The sequence below is a fragment of the Ambystoma mexicanum genome, chromosome 6p (assembly GCF_040938575.1).
Source record: "Ambystoma mexicanum isolate Mex_15411 chromosome 6p, UKY_AmexF1_1, whole genome shotgun sequence".
Taxonomy (NCBI): Eukaryota; Metazoa; Chordata; class Amphibia; order Caudata; family Ambystomatidae; genus Ambystoma; species Ambystoma mexicanum.
Window position 1 is genome coordinate 1,487,071,698 of NC_090935.1, and position 21,135 is coordinate 1,487,092,832.

Genomic DNA, 21,135 nt, shown 5'->3' on the forward strand with positions numbered 1-21,135 from the left:
GACCACGTGAACCCACGTGTGCTTCAGACCATCTTGTCTTTGGCTGGCAATGAGTCCAGCCCAGATGAACACTCTGACAGCCATGTCGAGTTGGATGTGCATCAGGTCCATACGTCAGGGGTGAGTATTTCTGATGTGGACACTCCTCTGCCGCGACACCTGCACTGAGGGGCCAGACAGTGGTGGGACCTCTGCCTGTGGTGGATCGGGACGCAGGGTCACCCTCCACACCAGTCGCTGATGTGCCTGGGCCATCACGTAAACGGGGGCATGTAGTCGTGCAGCCGCGGGCGGTGCCAACCCAACGAGGACGGCTGGTCATTGGGTCCCGCAGGTGTCAAGCCCAGCAACACGGTGGCCACGTGTCACCGAGGTATACTGAGTGGGAGCAAGACATGACTGCCAATTCAGAACGTCAGGCGGCAGCACTTGAAAACATTGCTGCGAGCATGGAACGCGTGGCCCAATCCGTGCTCCCCCCTGCTAGGCAGGTGCTTCTCCAGCGGCAGGTGGCGCAGTCCACGGCCCGCTCACTCAGGCTGGGCATGGCGGCCTCAGACAGGGCACGCCAGGCTGAAATGTTGTCTCTGCGTCAAGCAATTACTGCTCACGCAGAGGCAGACATGAATGCCATGGAGGGTGAGTATGCTTCCCTCCGATCCACTCTGGGTGTCCTCTTGATGTCCCAGAGGGCCCGGTCAGAGGAGAGGTTTGAGCAGCTTGAGCGTACCATCTCGGCTGAGCTACGTGCTTGCCAGGAGATGCATCAGTTGTCCAGCCAGACCACGCAGGAAGAACTCTGTGTTACATGTGTTACCTTGCAAGAGGAAGCACGTGTATCACAGGAGGTTCTGCATGCGGACCTGCGTGTCATTGCAGCACAGAACCAGGCTCACCCTTCCGGCAGACTAGCTGCCGACGAGGGGCAAGCTGCACCTAGGCGTGGTCAGGCTCCTGTGCCACGTCGTCCTTTACAGGATGAGGCAGACTCGGACAACGAATTATCTTCCACACAGGTCGTGGTGTGCAGGCGTTGAGCCCATGGAGTTTTTTTTTGTCTCAACATCATCGCATGTGGGTGTTGAGGTGCACCCTGTACCTCCCCCCTCTTAGTTGCCTCCGGGTCGTCTGTGGCCATTTTTGATGTTTGCCTTTAGTTTAGTTTGTTTATATTGACTATTTGATAGTTTTTTTAATTAGGTTATGTAGGTTGTTCATTGTTAGTTTAATTAGTTCATCTAGTTAAATATTGTTTGTCTATTGTGCATTCATGTGACAGTGTGGTGCTTTCTGGCTTTTGAAGGCATCCACTGTCTGTTCCAGCTGGGCCCTTCAAGCTTGTCTCGTGTATGTGTTTGCAGCTTGGGGTCCTGACTCACATAGGCCACTCCTGCTTCCCTTCTCCATGGGCTCGCTAAGATGGTTCGGTGTTACAAAATATTACACAAGGGCATTGGACTTTCCTCGTAACTGTGGCCTGTCTGCTGCTGTACTACTTGTGTTAACACCCCTAGTGGGGATTTGTTGTGTTTTATCCACCCCATGTCTGTGATCAATTTGGGTGAGTACGTGATTGATGTCTCCATTAATTGATGTGGATTGTGATGTATGTTCTTTTCTTGCCTGTATATGTGCTTGATGCACTTCATGCTGTAGATAGTATCCTGCACCATTGGCCTGTCAAAGTGACACTGATGGTGGGAGGAGTTTGGATGTAGGTCTGTGACCTGGACCAGTGACAACCAGCATGAAGACACACACAGGGAACTTTCATGTCTCATTAATTTATTTTATGCCCTTTCTGCAGGAAGTTGAGCCTCCAGACTACCTTTGCCAGCAGACACAGGGACGACAAATCCAGAGAACTGGGCACATTCAGTGGTGCAGACGTGTGGATGTGTGCACAAGCAGAGGCACAGGGCTTGTGCGAAGACGTCCAACAGAAGCAGACGTGTTTCCAGGATCTCCAGCCAAGGTGAGCAGCACAAGGGCCTACACCGCAGCCAACCTTCCACCAGGCCACTTGCACATGCATGCTAAGTAGCACCAGTGCTGGGGAGCTTTGCCAGGCATTGATTGAGAAGCACACAGTACAGCTGACATGTGTTGAGGGCCAAATGCCAAGTGGCTTTCCAAGTTGTCAGGGGCACACGCAGGGGCCATCAAACGTATCCTGGAGTACCGCCTGCTCCATTGAAGCATATTTATTAGGGTAGTAGCATTCCTAGCCAGACACTGATACAACACACAGGAACACCCAGCGAGGCACAGACTCGTGGGCAGAGCATGTCATTTGCATGTGCTAATTGCCAGGTGCACAACCTATTGAAATATGCGGCTGCCAGAACACAACTTGTACTGAAGTTGCACCTTGCTATACGCGTCTAGCAGCTCACCCAGGGACCATTGTATCATGTGTGATTCTTGACCCATTGGTCTTCCATTTCCCGCAGGACCCTATTTACACGCAAGCTGGAACATGGAGACCAAGGGGTAGGGTGATCCTGTAGCCAGGTAGACTTGAAGGAAGAAGGCTACATGCCCCAGAGACAGTTGTTCAGAAGGTCAAGGTGATGTGTAAGGGAGGGACTTTTGTTGTTAGACAGTTGGCTTGGCCTACAGTGTCTTGGGCACTCTGACATTGTAATTGTGGGGTACTATGTACATGATGTGTTGTGCTGGTCAATGCCTGTTCCTGTGTTGTGTTTAATTTTCAGGTGTCAGGGGATTGGCATGGTTTGACAAGCTGGGGTGTTCACATGGCCAATGTTCAAATGTGATGTGTACAGGACACTGAGGGTCACTTGATTTCATATATTGAGTGCATGTCCCTAATGACATGTTGCACAATGATCCACCACACGTACAACCACCCTTCCATGGCCACAGGTGCACACAGATTGCATTCTCAGGCCTGCTGTGTCCATGCAGCACATGATCTATTACCATTTGGGTATCCTGTACATGCGTCATTTGGTTGTAGATTTGATTAGTCTTTTTCATGTGATGCTGAAAGTGTATCTGCAACACAATGACTGCTCAACGTGCTGTGTGCTGAGCAGTGTGTTGCAGGAGACACACACAGCACACGGGTTCGGGAGTAGGGATTTTGGATTGCACAACGTGCATGTGAACATGCATTCAGTGTTGTGTTCATGGTAGGACTGGTGGATAGCATTTGTGTATGGCTTGGTATGTATGGGAGGCTGTTGGTCAGTCATTTCATCTGATTCCATGTCAGGCGTCATTGTCTCGGGACACTTTCCATTTATCACATGTCTCTTCGTATCATATTGGTCATGTGTTGGGCTTTTGCTATTGCATTTGTCACACAGGATTGGCTATGGTTAAGTAGCTAGGGATGCGCACAATGTAGCACTTCTGTGGCAACATTCTCAGGGTGGTAAGGTTGTGACAGTTGACTGTCTCTTTGTCATCATCGATTGTCACCTGGTATGTGCCAGGCCTGTGTGCACTCCACAGGGGTGGGAGTTTAGGTGAAGAATGTGGCCACAAGCTGGGTCCGGGATGCCTCCCCACATGCCCTGTCCCCTCCCATGGGCAGTGCCTGTGCCCGTGGTTGGGGATGTGGGGGCACCACCATGTCCACCGGTACCTCCCGCCGTGTTGCAACATTGTGCAGGACACATGCTGCCACAATGATCCTGCACACTACTGGGGGTACATATAGTAGCTGCCCATCAGAGCGGTCAAGGGAGCGGAAGCGTGACTTGAGCACTCTGAATGTGCGCTCCACTATGCCCCTGGTTGTAATATGGGCATCATTGTATCTTACCTGTGGTGGGGTTCCGGATTGGCGTCATCATGTGGTTGCTCAGAGGGTAGGCACTGTCCCCTGGGGAGGTGATAATAGTTGTGATTGTTAGGGTTTTGGTATTTGTCTGTGCGTGACATGCATGCATGTGCACAGGTATTTGTACTCGCCTAAGAGCCATGTGTCACCATGCTGCCCAGCTTCCAGGGCCCGGCTCAGGGCGGACATTCTGTATATGAAACTGTCATGGCTGGAGCCAGGGTAGTTTGCATAGACAGAGGTGATGATTCCTTTAGCATCGCATACAACCTGCACGTTGATGGAATGCCAGTGCTTGCGGTTCCGATAGACGTGCTCAGTGGCCCTAGGTGGACGTAGGGCCACATGGGCGCGATCTATGGCACCAAGCACTTTGGGGAAGTGTGCCACCCTGTAAAAGCCCTGGACCACGGCCTGCCTTTCTGCAGGTGTTCTGGGCATGTATATGTGCCTGTGGAGTGAGGGGCGTGCAGTGATGATTGCCAACACCTGGTGTAGGCAGCGTGACTGCGTGGCCTGTGAGACCCCCCCCACTATGGCAGTTGTCGTGGCCAAAAAATGCAGGACATTGAGCACCTGCTCCAAGGGGCTCAATACTTGGGAGCACAGGGTGGGTGATGTAAGGTCATCTTCCCACTCCCTGACGAGGTCTAGGATGATATGAGGTGTAAACCTAAACCTGCCATGGACATGGTCGTCAGGCATCCCAAAAAGGCTGGTCCGTGGAAAAAAAATGCGGACCCTGGCTATTCTCCTCCTCCTGCGGTGTCCCACGATCAGTGCTGCGACAAATGGGGCATTCATCGTAGCTGTATATACGTGTTTGTTATTTGTGCGCACTTTTATACTGTGCCCGGATACCCTTCGCCTGCCTTCGTGTGGCAGACATGTTGACGCCTATGCGCGTCTTTTTCCGTGCGCGGGTTTCCTGTATTCAAATCCATGAATGCGGGTTGTTGGCATGCGTGTGGACGTTCTGTGTATTTCCCTGCAGTACTTCCCCTGTTATGCCTTCTTTTTCACACGTTGTTCCCCATTCCGCGTGTTACGCCCTGTGTCCCGCCCCCTTTTTGGTGGGTGCGTGGACGTTGTGCGCTTTCCCTTTGCACGTCGCGCACAGCGCTCGGGATGTTGCAATGACGTGTCTGCCCGTGTGCGGCACGCAAAGGTTTCGCGCACATCCCGAGGAAAACACGCGCAGGGACTTCCATGAATCGCACGCCAGCTTGCGCCATTATTTTCGGCGCACATTTATTCCATGAATCGGCCCCTTAGGGACCTTGCCTGGTTGCCTGTGAGAAGAAGCAAATGAAGGAGTAAGGCAATCACCCTATCAGAAGCAATATCTGACATTTGAAGCTAAGACATACCCACATGGTCAATCTATGGCTACGCCCTTTAATGCATGTCTTAACAACCTCCCAGCTAGATAAGGACTCTGCCCCTCGCTCAGCTCAGAGAAGGGTCCAGCATCCCCCTAACGTGAATGGAAGGAGCTCCCGGTCACTGGACTGACTACAAAGGGACATCTCCCAAGGCCAGTCTAGAGCTGATCTGTGCTCATGCTACAATAATCGATTTGTAATTTGTAGACCTCAAAGTGTCTTTCCCCTACCCCTCCCTCACATTGTTAGCATGTTACAACCCTCAAAACCTGGCATCTTACTCACGGGTTCAGCAACCGTTCCTCATCAATTGTCATGAATTTTCCTAATGCGCACACAGTGATAGAGATGGAAAATAGAAAGTCTTTTTGAAGAGAGGAACATCGACCAAATAAAGCAGTGCACAATATTCACTGTGCCAGAAATATTCCAGAGTCAAGAATGACCAACGTTATATATATATTTTTTTTTACTTTGTTTATTTGACTTGACAACACACAGGAAAACAGAGGGGGCCACACGGCACCAGCAGCGATAACAAGTAACATACATCTTCAACAGTATACCTTGAATTGTCTGTAGAGAGTCAGGGGGATCAGGTACCAGGCAAACCATTGGTATTTGAATCAAAGGAGACACAGGTCGCAGGGCAGTCACATTTTAAGGGCAACCAGGAGAGGACTGAGCTGAGTTTGAAAGAGAAGACATGGCGGGCATGTAATCTCAGAGCTTCCGCCAGATGTCGCTTGTCCTTGCATGTGGGTGCTGCATTGCGCTCCAGTCCTCTTCCGTGTCATGTGCCCATGTAATTGTTCTAAGCAATTGTGTATAGGTAGGTGCCCTGGGCCGGAGCCAACATAACAATATGCAGCGGACCGCTAGCAACATACAGAGACCCGCCAGTTTCTTCGAGTCACGCCCCAACTGGGGGAAGTCATGGAAGAGACAGTGCAGTGGGGTGGGGGCAATAGTGTGCTCCGATATGTCTGATACCATAGAGTAGACGTCAGTCCAGAAGTGGGTCAGGTGAGGGCAGTGCCAGAGCATATGGATGTAAGATGCTTGATCCATGCCGCACCTGGGGCAGTTGGGAGAGGAGTCGCTGAACATACGATGTAGTCTCTTAGGGGTATGATGATACCTGTGCAGCACCTTAAATTGTATAAACTTAAAGTTCGAGTTATAAGACACATCGTGGGTGCGAGCACACATTCGGGACCACCTCTCATCAGTGATCTCAACCCCAAGATCCTCCTTTCAGCTGCGTTTCAACTTAGTAAAGGCGGGGGGTGTTCTAGTCTGCAATAAGGAGTAGAGTCTTGACACCTTTCCTTTGAATGAGGAGTAAGAGCATAGTTCCGCAAGTATGGGTTTGTCAGGTAGTAGAGTGGGGATATCAGGGAATCTGGATTTGAGATTCCTCCGGAGGGAGGAGTATTGTAGTCAGGCTGTGGGCCGACGCTTGAGGTTGCCCTGCTCATATGTATCGCAGAGTGTAAGGAAGCCAGCGTCAGCCCAGTGGGATACGACAGATTGTGGGATAGGTGGGACATCAGGGAAGAAGTTCCATAGTGGCAGGTCCCTGTGGAATGGATGTGGTGTATCGACCAAAGCCCAGAGTTTGGCTAATGCTAAGGATGTGCTAGCCACGGGGTCTGCGGAGTCGGGCATGGGAGGTATGGGTTTAAGGATAAGGCAACCAATCACCCGGTCAGAAACTGTCAGTTTCTCCAACCGGACATGTGGGGGGGGGAGGGCAGTGGTATTAAACCAATGAGAGGCAAATTGGGATTGGGCTACCACCCAGTATTTAATAAAATCTGGGGCATTAAACCCGCCTAATTCCTTGGGGGTGGTCAGCGTAGAGAGTTTGAGGCAGACTGCAGCTGAGTGCCATAGGAAGGTGTCACTGATATGACATAGTGATTTGAAGAATGCGTCCCCTGGCCATATGGGCAAATTGGTGAAACGATAAAGGAGTTGAGGTAATACTACCATTTTAAGTATTCCAATCCTACCTGCTAGTGAAATGGGGAGCCTAGTCCAACTGGAAGTTTTTATACCACCCCCAAGTAACTGATGCTATATTGAGACCAGGTGAATCCCCTTAAATCAAGGGGGGTTGTGTGGAGTCTGTAAGTGGGAATAATATGGATTTGGAACAGTTTACTTTCAGTCCAGAAATGTCTCCAAATCGGGCAACGTCCTCAAGGATAGGGGTAAGGTTGGTTTCCGGGGAGCAGATGTACAGGAGAGCATCATCAGCATAGAGGGAAACTATATTGGATTGGCCCTCTGTGCATAATCCCCTATGAGAGTGTGACTGGCGAATTATGTCGGCTAAAAATTCAATGGATTTGGCAAAGATTAGCAGGGAAAATGGGCATCCCTGTCGTGTCCCTCTGGATATCTGGAAGGGGATGGAACACATGTCCTCTGTGCGAACTCTAGCCGAAGGGGCGGTATAGAGTAGCTTCACCCAGGTTCGGAAGTTGGGGCCAAAATTTACATTTCTCGAGAACTCGCCAGAGGTATTTCCACGAGACCGAGTCGAATGCCTTCTGCATGTCTAGAGTGGCTGCTACCGCCTGTGTGGTTGGGTCGACCCTGCTGATCACATTGAAGAGCCTTCTTAAATTCAGGGATGTGGACCTTCCTGGGACAAATCCTGCCTGGTCAGGGTGAATAATGTGGGGCATGAGTGGGGTTAAGTGGTTGGCCAGCAGTTTAGCGTATTTTTTAACATCACTATTAATCAATGAGAGGGGTCGGTATCTGTTATCAGTGCCTCCCGAAGGGAAGGGGGAAGTATACCCTCTTCGCATGACTCCTCCCATAGGGCCAGCAGGTGTGGGACCAGGAGTGTTTTGTATTGCTTCTAAAATTCCATGGGGAGCCCATCCGGGCCAGGGGCCTTACCAGATGCTAACGACTCAATGGCCTCAGTGAGCTCCTCGGGAGTGATAGGCCTCTCCAAGGAAATGCCAGCATCATCGGACAGGACTGAGAGAGGAAGACAGTCCAGATAGGAGTCGATTTCTGATATAGGGGGGCCGTCAACTTCCGAGTACAGGGAGGTGTAAAACAATAGAAATTCAGAGTTTATGTCCTGTGAGGAAGTGGCCAGTGAGCCGTCAGACCTCACTATAGCCGGAATATTGGGGGCTCTGAACTCAAGACGGAGGAGCCTTGCCAGCATACAGCCCGGTCGCTCTCCCTCCCTATATTTCCTTACCGAATGGGGGGAATCCAGGAATTTGATCTCTCGTTCCGCAAGGCTGTGAAACTTATCCAGTTCCGAGCCCAATGCCAAAAGAGTGGTTGGGGAGTGGTCCTGAGTGTATTGGGTCTCGAGGTTGGCTAGGGTTGATTCACTAACAGAGATATCTGCACGGATTCCTTTCAGAATGCCACATCCCTTGGAAATGGCGATACTCCTCGTATATACTTTAAAGGATTCCCAAAGAATGGCTTGCGTTGTCACGGAGCCTGTATTGACCTCAAAGAACTCTTCAACGGAGGATTCAAGTTCGGCAGCAAAAACATGATCAAGAAGCGCATGGGGGCTCATCCTCCATTGTCTCGTTCTATCGGCATCCGGACCCCAGTTCAGTGAAGAAGGTACCGGTGAATGGTCTGATAATGTTCTGGGGAGGATAGCCTGGTGGGACAGGGACCTAACTAGCATGTCGGTAATGAGCCATCTGTCTATTCTAGAATGAGAGTCATGGACTGAGGAATAAAATGAATACGTGCGGGAATCGGAATACATTAGCTGCCAGGCGTCTACTAGTGCCAGTGGAGGGAGCGTTGTGAGAATGGTATAGGCCGCTCTGGAGAGCTGGCGAGGTCGAGAGCCCGACCTGTCTAGAGTGACATCTTATATTGTATTAAAATCACCTCCCAATATAATCGGAATCAGGGGGAAGCTTTCCAGGACCGAGGCTAGGTGTAGATAGAAGTCGGGATTGTCGACATTCGGGCCGTAGATGTTCAGGATTGCTACCTCCTGGTGTTGCAGTGTGCCAATGGTTAATACATATCTACCAAAGGGGTCTATACGCAAGTGGCTACACACAAATTTCAAGCTTCTGTGTATTAAAGTGAGAGTGCCGCGGCTTTGAGTAGAATAGTTAGTGTAATACCTCTGGGGACCCCACTGTTTAACGAATCGTTCACATTGCTCGGAGCGAGCATGGGTTTCTTGCAAGCATAGAATTTTGACACCGTGGCGTTCAGCATGTAGATGTATCTGCCGCATTTTTTTGTAATTGCCCAAGCCACGGACGTTCCAGCTCATAAAGGTCAGGTCATTATTTGCCATTTGTGAAGGGGTGTTGATTGGGCTTCTGCACATAGGTTACCAGGAAAAAAGGAGTCAGTCGACCTGGGTGCAAGCGGAACCCTATCGACGTATACATAATGTACTGCTGTAGCGCATGAGGCACCTCCGGTGGTTGTCAAGACTTTTTTAACCATAACTTCCGCCCCGCACCCACATCCCCCCCCAATTAGAGGGACGAAACCCAAACAGAACCATAAGAACAACAAACTTCTAGGCATCTGCGCCTGGGGGGCTGTTAGTTAGCCTAGCGATGGCGTGCCGGACTAGGGAGAGTGTGAGGAGATTATACAATACAGCAGCGTTAACCAGAGTGTACAGTGTAGGATTGAGGGCGCGGAGGGGCCCTGGTCAAAGAGAGAGAGGGCAGCTGGAACCAAGGGCATTAACCACGGACTCTGGAGCACCAATACGAGAGCATGTTGTGGGCCCAGAGTGGCCTGGGTGGACCCAGGCTCCCGGTGACCAGTCACCAGAGGTCCAGGGCAGATGTAGAATAGTTTCCAAACTGGGACTTCATCTGAGTATCAAACCGCTCTAAACACAATCAGTCTGTGTGGCAGATGCGGGCCATATTGCGGAGGATCAATGGAGCAACAAGAATAAAACCGGTAACTCAAACATTTCCATCGAAGCATGGGCATCATAGGAAGCCTTGCCAACGGCAGACACATATATGGCATAGGGTCGCGCAAGGTCCATCATAAGCATAGTCCATGCAGCAACGACCAACGTTATATATAAGCATTTAATTTACAATCACTGCCCCTCAGTTCTTCTCGCTAAATCAACATGAGGTTCAAACACACTTGTTTGTCATTTTTCAAAGTTCTTATAATCACTGGTCTCTTACTAAATCAACTTGACATCAATTCTTCCAGCATGGGGCTCAATACACGTTTTAAACGCAAAAAGCCTGTTCCAGGGAGAGGTACAGTACCTGTAAAACAAACCTATATGCTCAGTTCAATAAAGCAATATTGTACAGGGTACCCAAACCTATTACTACTATTTCCAAAACAAACCAAAAGCTTAATTTAATGAAGCAATGTTGTGCATTTAAAAATGGAAACAATTCATGCAAACCACAAAGCCACAGGACCAGAATTGCACATTTTTCAGCCAGGTAGAAACCTAATGTATTTCACAGCATAAAATACAACGTGGTTCAAGGTGAGACACAGAGCCTGCACCCCATTTTAGTCCCCTGGCTTGGCTTCTGCAAAAACAGGCGTGGTCTAAGGGCCAGATGTCTATTTATAATGTTTCCCACTTGGAAATCCCACTTACCATAGACGCTGTCACCTATTAGGCCAATCACCTGCTTCTGACTCTGAATTGGAATTACCTCCCTTCCTCCTTAGATTATGGTAAACAATATGGTTGCTACCGCCCATAAACCTGCTGACGAATTATCTGTGTTTGGCTTCAGGCCGATTTATCAGTCACAGCACCAAGAGGATGTATCTAACATGCCTTGAACGTCCTCGTCTCAAGGCTTCTACTTCACAAGATGCTTTTCTTAGTTTCCAGGCGAGATGCTGTCTATTCTGCTAAATAGAAAATGGATTGAATTTGGTTGCACGTAGGATAAATGCAGTGGCCTATTCAAAACTACATTACATATGTAAGCATGGGTGCATGTACGCATGCAAAATTTGACCAAGCTGCTTAGCGTTCTGTTTTGTTAAATGGTTACATAAATAAATACATTAATGAATAAATTAATTAACTCAAAAGCACACTTGTCACTATGTCTCTGTGACACTACTACTAAAACTCCTTTGTTGTGTAGATGGTTTTCATTATGATGCTAGTATAGGCCTCTAGGAGCCCCTTTGAGCCCTAAAGCGCTTTGAGTATACTTTTGCAGCACTAAGTACTACAGCTGCTGGTTTCAGTATTGCAGTCTGTACTGCCTTAAAGCATGTATCACACTACTACCCTTTCCACCTAATACATCCTTACGGGATATCATATAGGGACATATTGCTTATCCCCTTCAAGGCACTACATTCTTCATTGCCTTCTAAAGCCAGTGATAAAATAGCTCTTCTATTATGAGGGAACATTTTGAAATTATATGGTGCCTCACCTGTTGCTCGTACCCTGAAGGGCAGAATTGGGTGAAATCCCATGACAAGACCACAGTCCTGAAGACAACCTGTGGCTATACATGTTCCATAGGAGGCGAATCAAAGATCAAATTTGATGAAATCGTGAACGTCTACATTTAGGTGGAGGGGCCGAAACAGGGGTTCAATCCCGATTCAAGATGCATTTTTCCCAAATGGAAACATGCAAGTGGTGTCCAAAAGTTGGTGACAGATGAAAGCAATCGGAGCTCTGTGAACAGCGTGGTCGTGGCCATCAGGAGAGCGTGGCTGATAATTTGTAGCCTCAGGAAATCGTGAATTGCCGGTGTAGATCAGCCGTGCTGCACACACGGCTTGGTTCCCTGTGGTGTTCTGGTGGTGCGCTTTGGCTAGTAAGGCAGGCTGCCTTGAAGACACATCAGACATACAGTTATCAAGAACCACAACTATGTGTATATCCTGAAGCTGGAGGTGCAATCTAGGACCACTTCCAAATAAATACACATCCTGTATTCATGTTAGCCTAATATGGACATTGTTCTAGAGATTGGGAAGAGTTCTGAGAGGATTGGGAAATCATGAAATGCCAACATGCCCTTTACCTGCTCTAGACCGACAGTTAACTGACAGCTTTATGCAAATGAATGCAAGCTTGCCCGCTCACAAGCACAAGATAAAGAAATTAGAGGGAATATACAAGTGCGCCCATCTCAGCTGATTCTGACCTTTGCAATTCATGTACGAAAAAAACAGCCCACAATTGCACCTCCCCACATTCGGTAGGTTTGTTTGTAGTAGCTCCATGAGGCATACCAACATGGTTATATGCTGTGATAATAGTTACAATATAATAGTCTGTTGGGAAGCATACTAACAAAAACAAATACAGTTATGTTTTAATGCTAGTCATGCTGATGTTTCTTTTTTTTTTTTGGAAGTGGGTTCAGACTAGAAATGTTGAAATTAATTGTGTGCCCTTGTTCTTAAAGTTCCTAGTGCCTGGAGCAAGAGTTCCAAATAATTAATCTTCTTGCCTGTGCAAATTACTGTGTTGCCAGTAATCTTCAATTTTAGTGGGGTACCTATATCCTGAGCGTTAAATTAGGATCATGACAACATTTCAATATATATACAATTATGCAGGTGATTTAACATGAGATAAAGACCCATGCTGTTCTTTCATTCGTTATATAGAGATGTTGATGTACATTGCAAGGCCTTTATGCTCATGGCAGGGCTTGCTTTGAGTTATTTGTAACTGTTTATTTTCTTCCTTAGCGTTTTTCGACCCCACGCAGGAGAAGAGGATCTTCAGGAGCTGGGGTAAGAGGTTTACTTTTATGGAGGCTCCAATATTAAGGTCTTGTAGAGCTTCCTCCTGTAAGGCCTAAGTAGCACAACATGATTTTTTAAATCTGACCTTATTTCAAACAACATGGGTGACCCACCCTTCCAAAGAACAGTCTAGCAATGAAATGTAATCAAATACACAGAGACCATTGTTGTCTGAGGGGATTCCTCGTGCAAGGCAGCAGTACAAGCACATATTGCTCACCATCGAAAGGGCATGTTTCCACAAAATGCTGCTGAAGCTCAAATGCCAGGAAGCAATTCAGGCTACTTCGCATGCGTTCTGTAAACATGACTCACTAGGCATGAACTGAAGAAGTGATGCATGGTTGGGTCAGGCATTGCTAAGGACTGGCTAAACTGGTGCATCCGCAGATTTCGTCTTCTTTCCTCATAGGGATTCCAGGATGATCTATCGCACGGGTCTTGAAGATGGGCTACTATACATAGGAGTAAGTGCAAGCTTTCCAGCATTAGATCTTTTATAGATTCACATAATTGCTTGAATATTTGCCAAAGTCAGAGTGGGACTCCTTAGTAAAGATAGGTAATATATAGCTATTTATTTATTTATGTATTGCATGGCGCTACTGTTACATCAGCATACATATTTCCCACATTAGGACGATTTCTACAGTCAGTAGGGCTTGCTGTTAACAATATGGCCAAGCACTGCAGATCAAATAGGTCAACCCCATCTGCGATCTTGTCAGAATCTTACAGTTTGGAAGATGGAAAGACTGCAATGGACATTGCAATCCGGTGCATCTATGGAAGAGAGGTTCCTCAAGGGTAAGATGAGAGGGGAATAGGATTTACGTCTTTATATAACTATTCAAGAAACTGTATCACTTTTAGGACTGGAAGAAAATTGAGAAAAACACAAACAACCAGTTGATTTTCAAGTGATACAGGAAGGTATTCGAGTATTTATGTCATGGATTTTATTCAGTATATTCTGAATTAAATTATGGAATATGCATAAACCAGAAATGTAGGAAATGTAGGAAATAATTCCAGCTTCTTAATTATTTAAGGGATCAAAACTCTCCCTGGATGCCTGCGGGCTTGGAGCGCTTTATAAATGCAAACATAGATAAATACGTCAGTCTGGGATTACTATACAAATACCTGGTATTGTTTAGATCAGTCTCCAGCTGGTATCAGAGTTTTGAACAATTGGGTGATCTACAACAATCAATACAGGAAAGACACATATATCATGACAATCTGGTGAACAGTAATGTGGAAGTGATGATGGTTTGTGAAAGAACATTCAAGAGCAGATGTGCTGGCCAACAGAAAAGTGAAAGAAGGCAAATATGGGCTAACATTGATCATTGATCATTTAACAGTGCCGGTTTGATATAGGATCCCAGCATCCAAAGGATTCAGGCTTCCATCATAGCATAGATAAGAACAGATGTCAGACATTTCATGTCAAGGAAAATCCTGAGTACCGAAATGGGGTTCAGCCCATAGTCCAGCAGCATTCCGGAAGCAGAAGGTACATTTGGTCTGGTGCCCAGCAGTCATAAAAGACAATCTGAGCCAGATCAAGTGTGAATGGGAGGAAATACTAAATAGAAGCAACCAAGGAGTAGTGCAGGAGTGTCTAGCCATTGCAAACAAGGACTTACTGTTTTGTGCTGCCGGGCTGTGAACTTGTGAAGTCTAAGCTAATCCTTGTCAGAGGTCAAATTCTAACCTATGAGCGATCTACCTTTTTATGTGAGGAAACATTTTAGGTCTACCTTGAGAGAGATTGGCCACTAATCTGAAAGTTGAGAAGATAGGAAAAGGCCAAAGTGCTGAAATGTACATAGCATGGACAAGTGTCCCACACTGACAAAGAACTGCCTAACGTTAAAGTTTTACTCACACACTCACAATTACAGCAATTGGTCATCTGAAGTGACCGGATCGTAGACCCTCTCATGAAGGGGATAGGTCAATGGGACTTCCTTGTGATGATTAATGGGGCAAACAGTCAAGCGCTCTAGTAGGACAACATAGATTGCGCCTTGCCAATGGGAGAGTGAAATCAGATATGACCCAAAATTGATATAGAGGTTGTGCGTCACTAGGATAGTGATCACAATTCATTTATTTTGGAAATTATATGAGGGGTAATGTTAGATATAACACGCTGAAACTTCCTCCCACGGTGGCCTTTTTCTTAATAGAAGAGATTTGAGATGGGAAGTATTGGACACACCAAAATTACAGCAGAATCTATTTTTCGCTCCCATTAATGAGATGGAATTCCTGTGTAACATTAATTCATCTATTGATTCTAGACTTTTGAATTTTAAGTCACTCAAGTGTAAGGCATTGCCATTTATATCCCCCGTGAAGGTGAATATGCAATACATGACTACTGTTTCTTTAATATTAACTCTACAAGGTTGAGAAAATATCTTCTGGGAGCTTTAAGAGCTATTCCACAATACTCAAATAATCTTATATCAGCTAGGAATCGCAAGGAGGTAAATCGATATGAGATGACTAATACATTGATCCAAGCATCTGACGGAAAGAATCCCCAAGTTGTTTTGATATCTATTTTCTAAGGGATTTTGACATTCTAACTGAATGTAGCCAATCTTGTTCTTACCATGTAACCCCTAATGGATGAGGTACTTTGAATCCCATTACATCAGATGAGGTTAAGAATTCGACCCTGGGTTTCCTTGGGGTCAGGACTTCAGGACCTGACTTTTTCTCCATTGGCATTCTTATGGATGATATGTCTTTTTGCAGTCCTATCTTTTGTAAGTGTTTATTGGTAGTAATAGAATCAAAACATATTCTAAAGGAATAGAAGTTGGGAAACATTGTCCAGATACTTAAAAATAGTTTAGTGCTGACCCTACATTGCACAAGCCCTGAGGAATGCTTAACTGGAAGACCAAGATCTTTGAGAGCGATATTTACGCCAGAATTAAAACATGGATAGATGAGTAAAATGTAATCTCACCTGAATCTGGGTGCCGGCACAGAATAGGTTGTGAAGATCAAGCTCCAAAACTTAATCTCTGACATTGTCCACCCCCTTTACTTCACTCAGAAAACTTCTTCTACACTCACCTCTTCTACAGTCACTTCACCAGATATTTAATTCTTAATGCTACCACTTATTTTTCCTTTTATCCGTCTCTATCTTGACATTGTTAAATTGCCAATGGATATGGCTAAGGTTAGCTGTAATATATAGGATGGGGTCAATGTGGAGTAGGGGGAAGAATATGGGTTTGAAAAGAATGAGGGTACAGGGGATCTCCTGTAATGACAAAATTAATTTTAGAAGAAGTTGAAGACTGAAGAGGTAAATGTGTGATGAAGTAAAAGTGACACTATGAAAACATGGCAACGTGAATGCAGAAGTAGTAAAGACAGGCATCCAATCAGACTAGTGAACATTATCTGACAGTCTAGAAAGGACAGTGGGAGTCACCTTGGCCATATATAGCGAGGCCCTAGCCTGGTTCTGGGGTAACATGGAAATGGAGAGGTCAGGGTCACCTTGAAGCATATAAGATGCAGGCTAGACAGGCAGCCTTATATGGGCCTATCTCTGGGGTAACACTAGTTGTTTGAATTTCTCCGTTATTGCAAATAAGTGTTTAAAGAATATTCTGGGTCTCCCCTCAAGCGCGCTCAATCTTGCTGTTTTCCTTGACACAAACATGCAGTGCATGGACTCATGATGCAAGGCAAAACCTGTTTATTATTGGGCCAGGATACGGGCAAAAGATCAGTTGTGCAATATAATGAGGCCCTGGATGACATCTGGGCATAGGGGGCTGGTAGGTCTCTGCCATGGTTCATGCACATAAAGAGTGAATTACATCATTTAGTGTTTAGTGAGTTTTGGCTTAGGCATGACCCTATGGACTGACACGATGGAGAGCAACAGCAAGATGATTATCAAGTATGCCTATCAAACTAGAGCTGAAGCTGATGTCTTAAGTAAGCGTGGCCAATCCTCTTTGCTAAGAAGATACTGGACTTTAAAACAAAGGTTTGGCTATGAGGCCTATTTTGATTGTGTATACCCCAAACAAATTAGAGCACTTTACATCAAGTTGAGACTGGGCATTTTACCGCTTGCAATAAAGGGCTGAGTGCACATGTTGCCTGGTTTGGGCCAAAAGCACCATTGAGTTTGTACTAATCTGCCCGCAATATTTAGTTCTAAGGAGAAGATATCTGAGATCACTTTTTAGAGAAAGGCAAGTTAGATCAACTGGGGAGGCCATGAGACTATGCAGCCTCTCCACCAACATCTTGGCTGTACATTGCTCCTCTAACTATCTCCGACTTGTTTGGAAAAGGAGGCAAGCCAAGCAGATCACATGTCCTTGCATGTAGCACAATGTGTTTTAGGGCATGTGTGTTGAAGTACTGTAGTAGCACTGGCACTTTAGACTTTTATGAAATAGTTAGCATTGATTTTAGAATGCGACTATACATAAGGGTGATGGTTCTAGTATGGTCTGCTATCGGTATTATTGCTTAGTATTTGTAACATATTTGGTAAGCTTGACACTCTTGGGATTCTAATTCATTCTTTTAAGAATAGAATTACCCTAGGAAATGTATTGTGCATATTTAATTTGAATTTTAACTTTCTATTTTAATGCTTCAATTTAGCTTAATCAAAATATTTCTTAATATGTCTCTGTGAAATGAACAGTTGTAGGTATCACACTAACTATTGCAGGTATCTATCTTGGATGGTGTTGTATTTCAACTTTACGACTCAACATAAATCATGCAGATCTTTTGATTTTAGTTTTTTGTCCTTTTATTTTTAGCTGTATTGATTTATATTGTACAATGTGTGGATGTTTTGTGCTTTTATGGTTCAGCTTTTTTACTGAGTCGACTACAATACATTATGGTGTGACCTCAAAGGGCTTGGCCATCGCATTTGAGCCAGCATGCATACCAACTAAATTGACATCTAGGGTTTGAGATGGACTTAATGAAATGTTAAGGAACCTTTACAAGTCAAAATGGTGTGTTCAACAGGGGTGTGCCTTAGCACTGTTGCTCTTCTCATTATATGTAAATATGTTAGGTCTGGAGTTAAACAAGTAACTAGTACTGCACATCAAATATTGGTCATTGGAACATTCCACTATTGGGGTATGTGGATGATCTGGTACTTATTCGTCACACTTCCAGAGCTCTGCAAAAGTTAATTGACAGATATATTAATACTACGGGGAAAAGTTATCTAGTGGCAAATCCATCTAGGTCCCTTGTAATGTGTATGGAGAAAAGTACGTCTAAGATAAAAACAAGTATAACTATCGGATATGAGCCCTAGAAATGGGTTAAAAAAATTCAAATTTCTTGAGGTTGATATATGTAACACAAATACTTGGATTCCACATATAGAATCACAAGTTCTATAGATGTCTAAAATCAATGGGGCAATTGACCAGTTTAACTAGCGCACACAGGGGTTGCCAATAGATTGGCACGTATATAATGCTATCCCTGAGTCAGTCACAACTTTTGCCAGTGGGGTTTGGGGTTACATCTTATCTTCGAATTAAATCAAACACATTCTTAGACAGCTTCTTGATCTCCCCAATCAGTGTCAGATTATATGATATATGATATGGCATTTATAACACGCCTATACACAAGTGTTTCAAGGCGCGACAAGGGAAGGGAGGGGGAAAAGAGGGACGATAGAGACAACGATCTTACTAGTCCAGGTAACATTGAGATTGTGCAAGTGCAGGGGAAGGGGGAAGGGGAAAAGTGCGGGGGGAAGGGTCGAGGGGCAGTTCAGTACATGGGTTCAACAGTAAAAAATAAATAGAATAAATAAAAGCAATAAGTAAAAAGTGTGGCTAGCTGGTGGCAAGTGCAAGCAAATGCACGTGCACTTGGGTCTTAATCTCCTTTAGAGCAAAATTGCACTATCTCTGCTTTTATTTTGATGGTGATTTGGGGTCAAGTTGTTTACGATCAACAAAGAGCAATTCAATTCAAATGGGAAAATACATTTTCATAAAAGTACACTGTGAGTCTATTTATAAAAAGAAAAATCATAACACAGTGTGATACTTCATTATACTTAAAATGGTGATTTCATATTGTACTGTTAAATACTTAATACAAATTATCAACCAGTACAGTTCATTGGCAATACCATCAACAACAGAATACAAAGCAGTCCCCTACTATAAAATGCTAATTAAAACACACCAAATACATCATAATAAGGTACAATCACCAGAATCTTTAGCTAAACTACAGTGTAGGAGCATTCATTGCACAGAAGAGGACATCATGGAGTTCCTGGTCCTTATTAAAGCCAAGATACAGTGGCAAAAGCACCAGCAAACTCTAACATGATGTGCCAGCAAAAGATAACAATAAGACACTCCACACTGCCAAAAACAAACTACATGTTAAAGGGGAATTAAATATTTCCGTGGCAGATAATGATGACAGGGGAAGAAAAATAAGGCGTGCCTATTGATCTTGAAGGCAATATTATCACAGTGGCAACTAGGTTCCTTGTGGTGGTGCCAGTGCCTCCTATTTGCCACAAAAGGCAGTTGATTAAAATATAGTTCTGTTATTAATTCCCTTTCCCATGTTTTATAAACACATGACAGATAGAACTCATTAATAAAATGTAAATGCATGAATGTAAAATAGCCACTTACAATTGCTGTGGTACCCTTCGTTCGGTTCTGCGTGAGTTGCTTGCTTCTTTTCAAATGAGTTAAACATTATTTTTTTGTGAATGGGCAAAACTGAAAGGGGTTCCTAGCCAAATTACAAAACCCAATGGCATACAGTACTTTAACTATATAGTTAACCCAACTAGAGCTCATTCTGTTCTCTAAACGGAACCATTTCTTAATAATAATATAATTGTGTTCAAAATGGCCCTGTCATTAGAACACATTGAAAACCGTAATAATCAGGGGCACATTTCTAATTGGTTAATTAATGGGGTAAGGGCGATTTCAAAGTAGCAATGTTCAGCGTCCTTTGAGAGAGCAACGTTTAATAAAGAGCATAATAATTGCTGCTCACAAACTGCTATAGTTCACAAGAGAGAAACACCCCCACACACTAGCACCATAGCAGGTAATCCCACCCAGACTTGGCCTGAATAGTTGGAAAAGCGACTCCACTGTCAATGTGGTTAGAAGAAAAGCACAATAACCGTGCATTACATTGCAAAAGCAACTTTGCTCTTTTTGTGCATGACCCAACCAGTTGTTCTTTTCATAAAATCTAATAATGCTCAGATAATCAAATATCTTCAACATTTTCAAGCTTGAATCACTTTAAGACATAATGGGGATTGGCCCTTTTATTCCTATTGTAGAACATAACATTAGATTTTGTTCACTTTCGTTTCCATTGATTTTATAAACCCAGCATAGGAATTAACTAGGGTTTGCAGGGCTCGGGCCATTCTGCCCAATAAGACCACATCGTACGCATAACCTAGACAAAGGGCCTCAATACAAGTATGGCGGTAAGGCAACAACAGCGCCGGTATCACTACCGGCAACATTGCTACCGTACCGCCATACTAGGAGTTCTGCTCGTGGGTGCCCTTGCAGCCACCAGGTCTGACCTGGTGGCCGTACCGGCACCCGCGAGCAGAACATGATGGTAGCACCGGTACCCTTATTAACAGTACCAGTGCTACCACCCTCCCCATTCCCATTGAGCCCCACGGAGCCGAATGGAGATGGAGAGTCCCTTATTACCGGCACCCGCAAATGGGCAATTACTGGGTCTGCCAAACTCGGCATGACCCGGTAGCCCATTCGCGGATGCTGGAAAAAAATGGATACCGGCGGCATACCGCCAGCCTCATAATGAGGCCCTTGAAGTGTTTTGTGTCCTGAAAAGGAAGGAACATCAACAGTTAATAAAATGATGTTTTTCCATGCCGTAAACCTGAAGATTAAATAACAGGCTTCAGTGACACATCTATGGCAAATCTAGTGATCTTGAAGGTGTCTGTACATTCAGCATTCTTCCCAAAGGTGCCAAACATTTTGGTGTCACAATATAACTGAACAATATCATACAAAAGACCAATGTCAACACCCAAGTCACAAAGAATTGACCAAAGAAAGGGCCAGATCA

The 21,135-nt window shown here is 45.2% G+C and overlaps 1 protein-coding gene across 3 annotated transcripts in view; it reads left to right on the forward strand.

Annotated features, from left to right (window-relative positions):
• LOC138510563 (uncharacterized) overlaps positions 1-21,135 on the forward strand; it is a 1,136,503-nt gene that overhangs the window by 479,500 nt on the left and 635,868 nt on the right. For 2 of the 3 annotated variants that reach the window (XM_069626321.1, XM_069626322.1), the window contains exon 7: positions 12,916-12,960. The exons of the other annotated variant lie outside the window; for it this stretch is intronic. In XM_069626321.1, coding sequence (XP_069482422.1) covers positions 12,916-12,960 — 45 coding nt within the window. The remainder of the gene's footprint in view (positions 1-12,915; positions 12,961-21,135) is intronic. 3 annotated transcript variants of the gene reach the window in all.